Source organism: Vanacampus margaritifer, chromosome 5, assembly GCF_051991255.1.
Source record: "Vanacampus margaritifer isolate UIUO_Vmar chromosome 5, RoL_Vmar_1.0, whole genome shotgun sequence".
NCBI classification, from domain to species: Eukaryota; Metazoa; Chordata; class Actinopteri; order Syngnathiformes; family Syngnathidae; genus Vanacampus; species Vanacampus margaritifer.
This window is the reverse complement of record NC_135436.1, coordinates 20,849,655-20,864,844: the sequence shown is the minus strand read 5'-3', so window position 1 is coordinate 20,864,844 and position 15,190 is coordinate 20,849,655. Positions and strand designations below refer to the sequence as shown.

At 39.9% G+C, this 15,190-nt stretch overlaps 1 protein-coding gene across 1 annotated transcript; it reads left to right on the top strand.

The window, feature by feature from the left end:
* The first annotated feature begins 14 nt into the window (after positions 1–14).
* Positions 15–14,140, top strand: nrgnb (neurogranin (protein kinase C substrate, RC3) b). Its single transcript, XM_077565086.1, has 7 exons — positions 15–384; positions 484–554; positions 687–730; positions 1,122–2,056; positions 3,510–3,613; positions 9,235–9,393; positions 13,510–14,140. The coding sequence occupies exons 1-7, from the start codon at positions 231–233 to the stop codon at positions 13,531–13,533; spliced, it is 1,491 nt and encodes a 496-aa protein (XP_077421212.1). The 5' UTR covers positions 15–230; the 3' UTR covers positions 13,534–14,140.
* Positions 14,141–15,190: the final 1,050 nt, after the last annotated feature.

The window sequence follows — 15,190 nt, the reverse complement described above, 5'->3', positions numbered from 1 at the left end:
AAATAGCGTCAACCGAAGGTAGCGTGAAAGTTCAGACACTCAAGGTAAGTCAAATGTGCTTCTAAGTCGTCAAACTTAAACAGGAACCGTTTCGGGCGAACAGACAAACATTCCAATGACAAGTTATGACTTTAGAGTGCTAGCCTGTTAGTTTCAGAGCCTCACGGACAACGTTTACGCGAGTTAACTTCTTAAAAACTTCTGCTGAGTTACCAAAACGAGTGGCCGACATGTCGGTACCTTTCTGCAACACCGACCTGAGGATCCCACGGGGGTTTGGTGCCGTCCTGGAAGGACTGGTCCGAGAAATTCTACGTGACCAGCCTGGCGACATTCCCAAATATGCCGCTTTCTACTTCAAACGTCTTCTCGGCCAACGAGAAGGTAATACGCTTTAGATTTGTTCATTGGCGTTATTTGCCGCGATGTGTCATAGCAGCACAATTAAACGATTTTCAAATGCTTACCTGTTCTGGCTTGCAGGTAGTGGCGTGGACCCAGCTGAGTGGGCTGCCAGCCTGGAAGATAGATTTGACAACGACCGTGCATTTCAGGCCAGTTGGTGCTAAATCAACGTCGGCTGTGATTCATGTCACATTCCATCTTGCTCATTAGGCTTCTTTCTGTGTGCATTTGCTGCTGTAATTCTTTCACAATGAATCTAACGTTGTATTGTTCGTTTGCAGGCTGTTCCTCAAGCGGGGCCTGAAACAGAAGTTCCCATATCTGAGTAAGTTGACTTTTTGTAGCAGTAAATGCATATTGTACTGCTTTTGACATACGTGTAACAGTAAGGACTGAATGGATGTAATATAATCTAATTGACAGGGCAGGAAGAAATCTCCCCATAATATGTATCAAGTAAGGTGTCAATTGCCAAGTGTCAAATGATTAGGGTGGGGTGGGGGGGTACTCATATTAATTCATCTTAAATCATGAAAGTATTCATTCCTTCTTTTCCATGGCACGTCCTCACTAATGTTGCAACTGAGCAATTTTGAAATATTATATATATTATATTATTATATTATATTATATATAAATATTAATATGCAATATTTTAAGTAACGTAACATTCTGTCAAAAAGAAGTGTCAACACTACATTTGTTTTTTCTTCTAGAGAAAAAACACCTGAGCTACAAGCTGAAGAAGTGCCTGCTCAGTCAGCAGAGTTCACACAATCTCAAGTCTCAGCAGCAACTTCTGATCAAGTTGACCCAACTGAGGTTCAAAATGCTCTGGATGTATCTCAGTCTGAGACACAAAGTGGAGTCTCAGGGGGAGAAGAGAGCGCTGAAGCTGGAGAAACTGAGGAAGTGGCTCACGATGAGGCTATAGAAGTGGCTACCGAAGAGGGTCAGGAGGAAGCTCAGGAGATGACTGAAGGAGGCACCGAGGAGGATGCTCAAGGGGGCGCCCAGGAGGAAGCTGCTGAGCTTGGAGAAGCAGAGACCACTATGGAGGAAGTCACAGTTGATGATAATGAAGTTGATGATAATTCACAGGCTGCTGAAGAGGAGAGAACAGAAGAAGCCGAAGAAGCACTTCCTCAAAGTGAAACCCTTGACGAGGAACAAGAAGCTGAAGATCAGGCTGGAAAGTCAAATGAGTTGGAAGCTGCTGAGCTTGGAGAAGCAGAGACCACTACGGAGGAAGTCACAGTTGATGGTAATGAAGATGATGATAAATCACAGGCCGCTGAGGAGGAGAGAACAGAAGAAACCGAAGCACAGCCTCAAAGCGAAAATCTTAATGAGGAACAAGAAGCTGAAGGTCAGACTGAAAATCCAAATGAGGAGGAAGGAGCTGTAACCGAGGCTCCTGCTGAGGTAGATGACCAATCAGCTGATGCAGAAGGGAATTTAGAGAGCGGCACTGAACCGACAGAAAGTTCCATGGTTGAGGTTGACCCCGAGCAAAGTGACGGCGTGGAAAACCAGCCAGGAGATGAAGATCCACAACAGGTTTCAGAGATGGAGACTATGGAAGAACAAGGCAAGGATGAGCTTGAAGTGGAGGGAGAGCAAAATGATGCCAACAACGAGGAAATGGAAGGTACTTTTGAGTTTGGTCACAATGAAAAATGTACTGTATTAAATGAAAGTAACTTTCAGAAAAGTGAGTCAATCAGCTCCACTCTTTATTTCAGGTGAAGCGGCTGTTGACAATGTAGACGAGGCCGGGCCAGAGAATGCACCAGAACCCACTGATTAGAAGGAGATGAGGTAATGTTTTATGCTGCCGTGGTGTTAATAATGTCAAATGCACATCAGCAAAAAACGTTAGGAAAACTTACACAATCTGGTAAGATCCGATGCCACAGCTGTTGCAATTACAACTTGTGTTTTTACAAACAAAAGAATGTTCAGTTTTGATCGGCACTGATTCGCAATCAGCCATTCAGAAAAGAAAGGTAATGACAATTAGACGTTATCGTCAAATCCAAGAGCATTGCATAATACTGGCATATTGTTAAGAGAATCATCATGACTAAAAATGTGAAATTTAAAGTTAAAATTTAAATTTTAGTTAAGTTATCCAGTGAGTTCAAATGTCAAATATTAAATGTTATTGGATGTGCATATTGTGCAAACAATAATACAAGCAACATAAAAACAGAATTTTTTTAAGGTTGCTATTATAAAAAATGAGCCTGGTCTGTGGTAAACACTAAGCAACCTTTATATAATACAGAGAAGGATTGTTCCAAAGGTAATTACTTGTTATCAGGGTGTTGTATTAATTTAACAATATGTGTTTAACAACGTCTCGTTTATCAGCGCTTTGAGAGCCAGGATTCAATCAGCTGTTCCTGGAGAGCCTGCGCGGTAATTAAAAGAGTCACTGTGTTATGCACTGGATTAATCATGCGAAACAACTTGGAGGCTGGCTCTAGTTGGGGTCATTAATTATGTATGTCTTTTAAATATCGGTATGTCTTTTTATATGATGTGTGTGAGGTGTATTCAAATTGGGAATCAAAAGTAGGGCCAAACTGGTACTGTTTTTTTTTTAGGCCCATTCCGATTTTTGACAGGAAAAAAAAGCTGTGCAGACATTCGTCATAACACCCAAATTCAGTTAGCAAATGTATACGTTTTAGTCTGAGCTTTTTGATAAATCAGAGGCAGTTTATAATGTGGCAAGTGTATGCTGACTTCCATTTAACATGACCTAGTTTGAATGTGATTTGACTTCCAATGAGTTGTAATGCTATTTTAAAAGCATTGCATTTGAACATGAGTTCCAAGACACTTTAGATCCATTATATGAACACCATATTTAATTAGTTTGTATTTAAAGCATGGGGACAACATGCAAACACTACACAGAACGTCCGGAGCTGAGATTTGAATGCCAAACCTCAAAACTTTGAGGCATGCTAACAACTAGCGCAACTTCCCACGATACTTCAGAATAAAGTCAGTGAAGCTGTATTGTACGGCATTTATAGTTTTATTACAGCACTTGGCTATACAATACATTTAGTTTTGTCTTGCGATCTTAGACCTGGCCTGTACACCTGAGACTTGTTGCGGCCTGCGCTGCCCACCACCTCTTTCTGCTTTGTCCTCCGGCTACTTGATCTTTGTCTTCCATGTGATCATGGAAGTCAGCCTGGATCAAGGTGTTGATACCGTCCTCGTCCTCCTGGGGCCAGCCACGTTCCGCCCCCTGAGAAGACCATGGCATGATGGGACACGCATGCTTTTTATTGTGATCAAGAAAGAGCTGTGTGCTGAGTGGTTGCACTCATGAGGTCAGTAACCCACCTCGCTCTTTAGTTTTTCTCTCCGTTTCCCCTCTTGTCATGTGACTGAGTCAGCCTATTTAGAATACATTTGCTTTATTTTTATTTATTTTATTTTTTTTTTTTACAGGCTTTTTGGTTATCAACCAGACATAACATTAGGTTCACATGTACAATCTTCTGTCAAAAGATCCAAAACAAGAGCTTTACAGTATTTGAAATTCTTCCAACAGCCACATATGAGTTTTAAAACAGACAGATGGGCAACATGATGCAGTAAAAATTATTTTGTTATGTGTATGTATATATAATTAAAAAAAAAAAAAGTTTTTATAATGAAATAATTAATATAGTCATCCTATTTTTTATTTTTATTATTTATAATGAATTGAATTCTAATTAATTCACCAATTATTTCATATAGCAAAATAAAATAAATGTTAAATCTACGGTTACTGAATATCATTACTGTCTGACGGAAACCTCCTATGTTCAGATTTGGTCAATATTGTATTTTATTCACAAATCCATATTATTGGCCAATTCCCGTGTAGGTCTGTTATTTGTAATTTAATTTAATTAACTATTGGTCAAGCTTGATGATGCAATGTTAATAGCTCCACAAACATGTTGTGTTGTTTTGGTTTCCTAAAAGTACAGATTTTGAGATGTGAGGGTTCCGCCCGACACCAGTGATAGATAAAATTATTCTAAAAATAATATAGTTCACTTTATTATTTACAATAAACCAATCAAAATTAACAAACAAAAAATGACAATAATATGTAATATGCAGCCACATTAGCTAAATATGGTATTCTGGTTAATAAGTGGAATATGAATTAAGCAGCAAAATCCAGCAGTTTTTATCAATGTCAGAAGGCGGCCAGCAGCACGGTGGCTGACTGGTTAGCACGTCCGCCTCCCAGTGCAGAGGACGTGAGATCGAGTCCGGGCTTCGGCCTTCCTGGGTGGAATTTGCATGTTCTCCCCGTGCTTGCGTGGGTTTTCACCGGGTACTCCGGTTTCCTCCCACATTTCAAAGACATGCATGGCAGGTTAATTGAACACTCCAAATTGTCCATAGGTGTGATTGTGAGAATGGTTGTTCGTCTCTGTGTGCCCTGCGATTGGCTGGCAACCAGTTCAGGGTGTACCCCACCTACTGCCCGAAGCCAGCTGGGATAGGCTCCAGCACCCCCGCGACCCTTGTGAGGAAAAGCAGTCAAGAAAATGGATGGATGGATGGAAGGCGGCCATGTTGCCTCTTGCTATCAAGTGAAGATGACATCACAGTTGTTCAGGTCTCAGGTAACAACCAATCACAGCTCACCTTCAGACAACAGGTGAGCTGTGATTGGTCGTTGCCCGAGCCCTGAGCATCTGTGATGTCATCTTCAGTCGACAGCAAGTGGAAAAATGGCCGGCCCCTGAGATGGATAAAAACGGCTGGATTTTGTTTCATAACTCATATTCCACAAATGCAATATTAATCCGAATGTCATGTTTGGATTAGTGAGGTCACATACAACATATTATTGTCAAGAAATGTTTAAGGTTGACTTCCCCTATAACAAATTTGAATTGATAAATGAATATTGGTTAATTTCAACACTATATATAGAAATGCTGTAGGATCATTTGAACATGTAATTTGAGGCCCTTCCTTGTGGTTATATAACCGTAATTCCCTTAGTTACTAATGGCCCCGAGTTGAGAGGCACCGCTGCTGCGCCCACAGATTGCGACTTGATTGAGACGTCCATCATCATCTGAAGTCGGCGTTTTAGCATTTTCGCCGCCGTCGCACTTGGCCCCCCTCGTCTGATTCGCCTGGATCGGCGAGTGCGCCTTCAATCGAGTACAGTGGTGGAGCAGGAAGAGTTGCTGAGAACGTTGCCATGGTAACGCCTCACTTCTCATCCTGCGTTCTCATCGTGGAATTAATAGGAGATAGTGATGTTGATTGTTGCCAGGCATGGTGTGTAATAGTAATCTGACTTTAACAGCCAACAAACAGCATGTGTTTGATTTTTGCGCTATTTTGTGCAGTTTGGCAACTTTACTCCCGCTAATTTGCACATTCCATCTGCTGTACGCCTAAAATGACCTTTTAGCAAGCCTTTAACTAGTTATTTACTCACAACAGAAGGAAGTCTTTATATCGGCTGCCTGAATGATTGATGAAAGTAAACTGAATTTGAGTCATCAGAGAGAACTCGAGCGTGAGGCTCAGTTAACGTGTGGGAATCATTTAGCAAAGCAGCAGTGGAAGAATGAGTGCGAGAGATGGAACTCAGATTAATGGCTGTTTCTCTGCCCCTGCATCTTGTCTCAGAGGCTGGCAGTGGCGTGTGGGCGGCCTCACCAGCTGGGATCAGAGGGATGGAGAAAACTGTTAGCTCACGCTGCCTTTAATACATTTATAACACCGCCCAGCGCAACTCCGCTGGTTTTATTTTTGCACTGTTACTAGCTGGAATTGGAAGTTTGAAATGATTAGTTGATGCGCATTTCTGCATTCGGATTTGTTCTCCGCGTCTGTTCACGCGTGTGTATGCATGACATCTGTATAACTTTACATTGTTGCATGTACACTTTATCAGGAATGTGAACGCAGTAAGTCAGCAACCTTAATGAGGCTGAAACGACAGAACACATGCTGACATGTTTGTAGGAGGTCTATACGCCCCCCCCCCACTCCCCACCCCCAACTCTGTCCCTCCCTCTGTGTGTGTGTGTGTGTGTGTCTCTCTCTCTCTTCCTCTGTGCGTGAGCAAATGTTACTGAGCATGCAATGATTGTTAGTTAGAGCCAGTGAGGCATCTGTATATAAGCAAAGAGTGACTTGTAGAGAGCGACAGTGACACATTAGGGCCACCTGACGACCGAGGTCATCTGCGAGAGTTTAGACATGGACTGCCACAATGTGAGTAATATTTTCATGTTAACTTTTTATTTTAGTTTTTGCACATATTTACTTTGCTGCTGAGCTTCGCATGCTGACGTAGTCATCTGCTGTTTATTCGCTTCGTTGAACTCTGATAGGCGCAATCAGAAAGCATCAGCCTGCCCAATTATGCAATTTTCATTCTAATTGCATGAGATTCGAAGCACGGTGTTTTAAAAATATTGTGTCAAATGGTTTGGATAAGCAGCACAATCCCACTCAGTGGTTTCCTTCTCCCAGAGCTGGCAGCTGAGTGAGCAGTCAGACACAGAGGCTAATGAATGCTGGCTGCACAGGTGGGTGGTCGCCCTCCTACACTGGAGGGTGTTACACCGGAGACGTGATGCAGCGGGGCGGCGGTGGGCTCACTTTGTGTGAAATGTCAATCTGACTCCCTTAGCAATGCTCTGGGTTGTTTACGCCACGAAATTTGAATGGATGTTTACATAAGTTGTCAATAGCCCCGGCGACATGCCGCTGACCCTTTTCAGAATTTCTCTCCCGCCTACCATGTCTCCTTCGGGACACTGGATGCTGACTGAAGGAGATGTTGTCGTTTTTTCAGGGTCATCCTTTTTAACATGCCAGGGTCCAGAGCCATAACTTTTTCTTTTCTTTTTCTTTTTTTTTTTTTTAAATTAGTGCCCCCTTAAATTCTTAGCCGAATCTCATAATTTTACATGCAGTCAATAACCCATTCAAAATCCGAATATTGGTAATTTTCGGGTTTTGAAAGGCCACGTGAACATGTGCAAAACTCCTAAACATGCTCTTATTCAGGTTTTTACAAAACCCAAATAAGACCCCTGGCATATCTCTTTTCTAACCTGAATATTTGATCATATAAATATAAGCATGTATCAGGGGTAGCCTCCTTGGAATGGAGCTTTGGTTTGTGTCCTGTGCATGCTTTATTCGCAAGGAATCTTGGTCTGTACTTGTATGTGTGGCGGCCATCTTAGGTTGACACTTAAACAAGCCTAACTTGAGTACATTTATTTGTCCATGGCAATTTTTTGTTATTTTATATCTTATAGCACATTAAGTGTAATTGCACATCCACTACAGTAGATGGCAGTGGCGTGGCGTAACAAAAAAATTGAGAAGCACTGAACACGTTTATGTGTGTGTGTGTGTAAGTCAGTGCGGCACGTAACCTACCGAATATACTCAAGTAGAGGTCAACAAAAATGGCACAACTTAGTGATGCATGACAGGACCACTCTTTTGGAGCAAAGAGAAATGTGACTACTTTATTAGTGTGGTGGGTGACATGAATCTAATTTATTGGCCATAGAAAGTTCAAATCTGAAATAACGACCATGTGGTATATGCCACGTAAGAGGCGGGACCTCCGACTTCATGGTTTTCGCACATCAGCTTTGTTTTTCCGTTTCCGGTTTGCGTCGTGCGTCCCAGTTCTTGCGCTTCCGCCGGAAACTACGCTGATGTGTGAAACCCGGAAGTCGGAAGTCCGTGGAATCTACCCCATTTAGATCGAAATAGCAGCGCAGCACAAGCTTTCCCAAAAGTCACGATATGCTTCCATTTTTTCTTTCTTTCCAGGTATCACTCAGATGCGAGTCCATCAGCATTTGACAGTTTAGGATTTTAAACATGTACAATTTACCCTATTCATGGCAAGTTTCTCAAAACTGGATCTGTTTTTTTGCAAACCACGCAGCAGAAAGCCTGATACTTCCACCACAAATGAAAAACACCCACCTCATAGAGCAGGCGGTTGCTCAAAGCCAAGGAAAGTATCTGGAAGGCTGCACTGGAACTCGGCATCAACAAAAGCTCGATTAGGCAGATCCTTTGGAGGGCGGTAAAGCTTTTCTCCTACCAACTTTAGGTTGTCGAGCATCATAATTTTTTCCGCTTGAAGTCTTTGAACAACCTGAAGTCGGTACGGGAAAAGCTTTATGACTCTCTGAAGTATTCGCTAAATTGAGCTTTTGTTGATGCCGAGAAACTAAAGCTTCTCAAACTGGCACTGAAACGCAATTTGGGAGAACAAAATTCCTTGCCAAGTGACAATTGTGCAACTATGTTTCAACGTCAGTTGGTGAGCGACGGGTAAGGGAATGGTATGCTGACAAAATGCTGTCGAATGCTGATGGCCTTGCATCTGTCCAAATGATACCTGAAAGAAGATAGAAAAAAGGAAGCATATTGGAATTTTGGAGACTTTATTAGTTACATGATTTAGCTGAGAGGCAAACTACAACCACAATACTCTCGGATAGCTGCAATCAATATTATAGTGGCCTATCTGTTACGTCTGTCTGTTTTTTTCTCAATAATAATACATAAAAGCCTGTTTAAAAAAAAAAAAAAACTGAGAAAATGGCCTTACATTACACTGTAAAATAGGCTAATTCAGTCACACAGAATATGATGAGGATAAATAGAGGAAAAAATAGAGCTGGGTTACTGACCTCTTGTGTGTATAACCACTCGGCACACATCTCTCGCTTTCAAAATAAAAAGCAGGCGTTTAATGTTCCATCATGCTTACGGTCCTCTCAGCCGGAGGAACGCAGCAGACCCCAGGAGGAGGAGGACATCATGGACATCCCGCTGGATGACCCCGAGGCCAACAGGGCAGCCGCTAAGATCCAGGCTGGCTTCCGTGGCCACATGACCCGTAAGAAGATGAAGCCGGAGGACAAAGCAGAAGGAGAGGAGGTGAGGTGTCAATAGTTAGCGTAGACAGCGTAATGCTCCTAAAGATACTGTATTTATTTTTTTAGTTTATTTTTTCTGGAGAGTTCAGTATTGTTCATTCGGTAATTTTACCGATTTGACATGTCATCATCATTGCTCTTTTTTTATTTATTTATTATTATAATTTTTTATTTTTATTTTTTTGTATGTGCGTGTGAGTGTGTGTATTCATTAGTTCACCTAAAACCTATTAGGATAAGATACTGTATTTCTAAGAGAAGCTGTATTATTAGGCTACATTCCAAACTGTGCTATCCCAGTGGAACATTTCAAGTCTTCTTTTAAAGGCATCCAATTTAACACCTGTCGATGTCACCGTTACCTTATTTCACGTTACGTCATGGACCAGCACACAATTTAGAATACATACATAATTAATTACACCAATTAGAGCCCACCCTCTGCGTTATGTTATGTGTAATTAATGCAACGCAGAACTGAGCGACTCATTTAATTACCCCCATAGGCGCTCCGGCACCACTCGATTGAATCCTCACTCTCAAAGCGCCGATAAATGAACCTGCTTCCCGACACATTGTTCAATCACCAGAGAGATGTTACAGTTGTAATTTAGAGAATTGAAATGTTAATCAAGCAGGCGGTCAGAGAAGTCGCTGCTCTCCAGAAGACATTGAGCTTGTATTTGTGGTTGTATGGGCAAGCAAAGTTAATGCAAAAGCAAACAATCCTGAACACAAAATCTTTTCACCTGCAAATTCTCATAAGATATAATTAGAAACATATGAATCATTTTTTTTTTTTACACTGGTATTGTGGTGCCTTGAGGTACAAGTGACCCAACTTCAGAGTTTATATTTTAGATATGAGCTGTCATTGGGTTTATTTGAGACGAATGCTGTATGGTGGCAGTGAACTCAACTCATTTCATAACAAGCAGGAGTTTGGTCAGACAGTGAACAATTATAAAAAAAATAATAATAATAAAAAAAAACATTTTAGCTGAATAGCTTCAAGCTGTTTTTAGGCCACTCCCAGTTGAAGTTTACATGAAGAAATAGACATGTATTTTCAAACGTACAAAAATGTCCAAACATTCGTGTACATTCAAATGGCTAAAATGCTAAATGCTACAAACATAGCATATTTTCTCATAATGCCACAGGGTATTACTTGCATATCACTTTTTTTGCCCACATTATATCAATACATTCGAAAATTAAATAAAATTAAAAAAACATTGTTTATTCATACCTTTTATGATTTATTATGTCTGCAGTGCATGATTTAGGGTCAGCTGTGGCATTGTGAGAAAATATGCTGTTTGTAGCATTTAGCCTACAAGGACGTTCAAACGTATTTGCGAATACATTTGAACGTACTCGCCAGTCAAAAATGTTTACTGAGCATTAGCAGAACCAATTAATGGCGTTTCCAATCATTTCAATGGGGTAACATGTTTCGTGTTACAAGCATGGTTATCAAACCAAGTAAACTTGTAACTCAAGGCACCACTGTAGAGTCATGGTACGGGTTCGATTCCTGACAAACAATCATGCAAATGACTAGCTGTTGAGTCACAGCGACATAGATCAAATGTTTTCATATATTCAGCATGGCCCACAAAACAGAAGACTCTTAGCTGGCTGGATAGGAAAAATGTCCCCGTTAGCATGCTTGGCAACAAAAGATTTACCAAATGTTGCGTCAAGCCAACTTGCTGGCTGCCTTTATTGTATGTAGGGGGTGTATTTATAGTCGCAGGTGCATCACCACCATCGTATATGCTTCAGTGGGCCAAGCAGAATTAATGAACCTGTCAGACTGAATCCGGAGGCTGCCGAACACCTCCCTCTGGGGGAGACCCCCTTTTCGCAACAGGATCTGTGTTTTTGAAGTTCATGCAGTTACACGTCACTTTGGGTAGCCGTGTCAACATACCGCAAAGAAAGCAACACACGCACGAATATACGCAAAAATAACTCAAATAAAAGTTACGTAACATTATATTCCAAGTGATGTTCCGTGTGTGAACCTGTACTGGTGCTAATAATTATAATACATTAAAGGTGCATTAGTAATTGTGTGCAATGATGGATTCACTTATGCCACAGAGGTAATCTATTATGTAAGTCAGTTGCATAACTTGAACAAGTCGACATGAGATTGCATTATGTACAACGTATATAACATATGCATACAAAATTTATAATTTCATCATTTATTTTTACATGGTTGTAGTCTTCATTCATCATTTACAATGGAACATTCTCCAAGGTCGTACAATTTGACCACTATTTTGTGTAAACGTGTCTGTAAAGTATGAAATGGGTGCGACAACAATTATGTTGTGCTTTTGTGTTTTTGTGCTTTTTTGAGAACGGTCCACCATGATGCGAGACGTCCCCACACTTTAACAAGCATGAACATACTCCAAAAGAGGAGAACAATATTCACTGGAAGTTACATAGTAAGCAGGCTTGCATTTAAAGCACTGATGGCCTTTTCACACTGCACTTAGGATTGAACAATTAATTGAATTCAAGTTGGCATCGCAGTGTATTAGAATGGAATTTTCAAATCGCAAAGGCTATGTATATATATATATTTTCCCCTGTCTCTAACCTCTATGTAACCTTGTGTCAAATGGCCTGCAGACTGGCGTGTGTATTTTATTTATAAATGTATATAGCGTCGAGATGAGTTGAGTGCTTAAGAAGTGCACCCCACATGTTAATCTATCATTGTTTCATGAAACTCCACGTTTACATACCATTGTTTCATGAAATATGAAATATTGAAGTGATATAGCCATTGATTTGTTTGCATTATTGTTGTTATCTCCACTTATCAGTGAACATTTTACATTTTAGTTTGAAATTTGGGCAAATATTTATTGTAGAAAACATTACGAAACTACTTACTTGTTTTAGGTTTTCATTAAACCTTTTAAGACATACTGATGACCCTGAGAGCTCCCTGAACTTTAAAAAAAAAAAATCAACATTTTGCAAAACTGAAACATTCAATAAACATATGCTTAAAGACATATTAATAATTAACTCATTCACTGCCATTGACGGCTATAAACGTAAAAAATTCATATGAAATATTTCTATTAGTTTAAATTTGTTCTACTTTTGTTAACAAGAGTATGAAAACCTATATCTTTTTTGTACATTTAGAACAGATATAAAATTTGTGATAAATTGTGAGTTAACTCGTGAAGTCATGCGGTTAATTACGCAAAAAAAATTTAATCGCCTGACGCCCCAAATTTTTTCGCTTCAGGCGATTAAAAATTTTAATTAATCACATCATTTTATATCTGTATTTCTATACAAAAAAAAATCTAGGTTTTCATACTCTTGTTAACAAAAGTGTGTGTGTGTGTGTGGGGGGGGGGTAAACTAATAGAAATAGTTCAAATGAATTTTTGACGTCTATAGCCGTCAATGGCAGTGACTGAGTGAATTAAAGTAGTAGTAAGAGTTTGCTTCTTTTTTTTTTTTTTTACGCCAATATTTTCGCTTTCAGCAAAAATGAATACCGGCTCCAAATATAGGTTATCGGCCTGTTTGACTACAGTACTAATAATCTAACTAAGTCAAATAAGGTGTCTTTCATTTTAGCATAAACATTACCTCTATGGCCAAAACATGCGTGCATGTTCAGAATCGTTCATCCTTAGCACTTAGCATAGCATAGTGTACGAGCAACCAACCTATTAATTGTGCATGCATTGCTGCGGTGCAACGGCACAGTTGTTGTCCCACTTGCCAGTGCGGTAGGAACGTTAAGAGAGATGCTGTCTGAATGATTGCAGGGTGAAAACAGCAAGAGATGTTGGCAGAGTTCTACAGTGAGAAGAGCGGACGAAAGAAAAGAAGCGGAAACAATAATGACACAAGACAGATGATGTACCGTGGTGCTCAAATTCAGTGTGACTGCCACTTTAGTTTGGCTTTCATTATGGAATCTGAAAACATGTGCCAGAATGTCTTGTTTTCGACTTTATAACTTCCACCGTAATTGTATTTTTCCCTCGACAACAAACAGCGTCTGTGCTGTTGGTTGTTCTGACATACTTAAACTCCACTCGCCTGTTTCTGTTTTTAGAGGCAGGAGGATCGGGGGCAGTAGAGAGCGATGACGCAGCTGTGCCAGAGCAGTGACGCCCCTGTCCTGGCCTGGATGAAGAAAGAGAGAGAGAAGTGGGGGAAAGGCTAAGCAACGTAGCAAGCAAGTATGGTTGGCTGGCACAAGCTGGCTAAATTGGTTTTCAGGCGCACCTATTTAACCACAGGAGTCTTCTTTCTTTTCTTCTTCAACATAAATTAGCAGTAGAAAATGAACAATGTGAGGATGTGTTGTTTTTGGATTTTTTTTTTCTCTCTCTCTCTCTCTCTCGTGAACTTTAACACTTCCCCAGCAGTCTTCATCAGATGTCAGTACAGATGTCTTTGACAGAATTGGCAACTCACTGCATGTACTTGTGATACTTGTGAAACTTCTGGTCATGTGATAGTTTTAGATGATCTGTGAATGTGACAATGAATGTCCTCGAAATGCATATCAGGGCTTATTTTTTGGATGGTCTGTGTATAAACCGTGTGTGCATCAGCAGTAGACCTCTGTGGCTTGATTGTTGGGTGGTTCGTGCATTGTTTTATGACATGCCTGTATCTTAATATTTATCTGTTGACTCGCTGGCTTAATTCATTAAAGATTAAAAAAATACACCCTAAAATATAGTTTCTATTTTTTTTTTCTACAAATCGAAACTGCTAGAACAGTCGGAATGCAGTATTTGGTACAGCTCCTTAAATGTCTTTAAATAAATATTCAAATTAAATGTTTTGCAAGTAAAGGTTAAAAAAAAAATTACCTAAATAAAAGGTTAAAAACAAACCAACTGAACTGTACTTGGGCAGTGATTCTTTTGCGCACCACTAGAGGGAGCACATGTATAACGAGTTCCACACTGAGAATCACTGCTCTGTCTTATGTACAGCATGTGGTGAAAAGTATGTTTTAAACGTCATTCGTTTAAAGATGTTCTTTGCAGAGACACAACAGCAACTTTTAAGAATAACAAAATATTCACGTTAAGATAAGTTTGTGAAGTGTCGTTACAGGACTTGAATTTCTTTTGAGACTGGATCACTCTTGCTAACCTGTTTTGAGACCTGAGACTTCCCACTTCACTATGTTTCTTCAATGGATGAGTAATTTCACTTTTTTTTTTTACTCTTATTATGTGGTTTACTTATGCCAAATGAAGGTATTTTTGACATGCTAAGTGAGTGTGATGCTGTATTTTTTTTTAACTTCTTGTTCCCCATTGAAATTATTAGAAATGCCATTAATTAATTCTAGCCTCCCCCCAAAAATGTGTAATGTTTTAAGTGAGCAAAATGTTCTTTATAAACACATACAGAAATTATACCATTAAATTGAATTAAAAGAATTGAATGGTTTTAGCCACTGGACATTGTGCTACTCCTTCTGTTGTTTGCACATTGGCCACCTGGGGGCAGTATAATACAGATATGGAGACACACGGAAAGAAGAGTTTCACAACTGGTTATTAGTCATTTTTCACAAAGGATAAAACAAAAAATATTATGTTAAGCACCAAAAAGTGATTGTATCTCAAATATTGAAAAATCGGCCGAGCAGCAGCTTGCATCATAAAAAATTAAAAAAGTCGGGTCACTGATATGTCAAGACACCTGACAAGTTGACAAAGTTCTGCAATAGCACTAAAAATAACATGTTATTAAACTGTGCCTAGTAT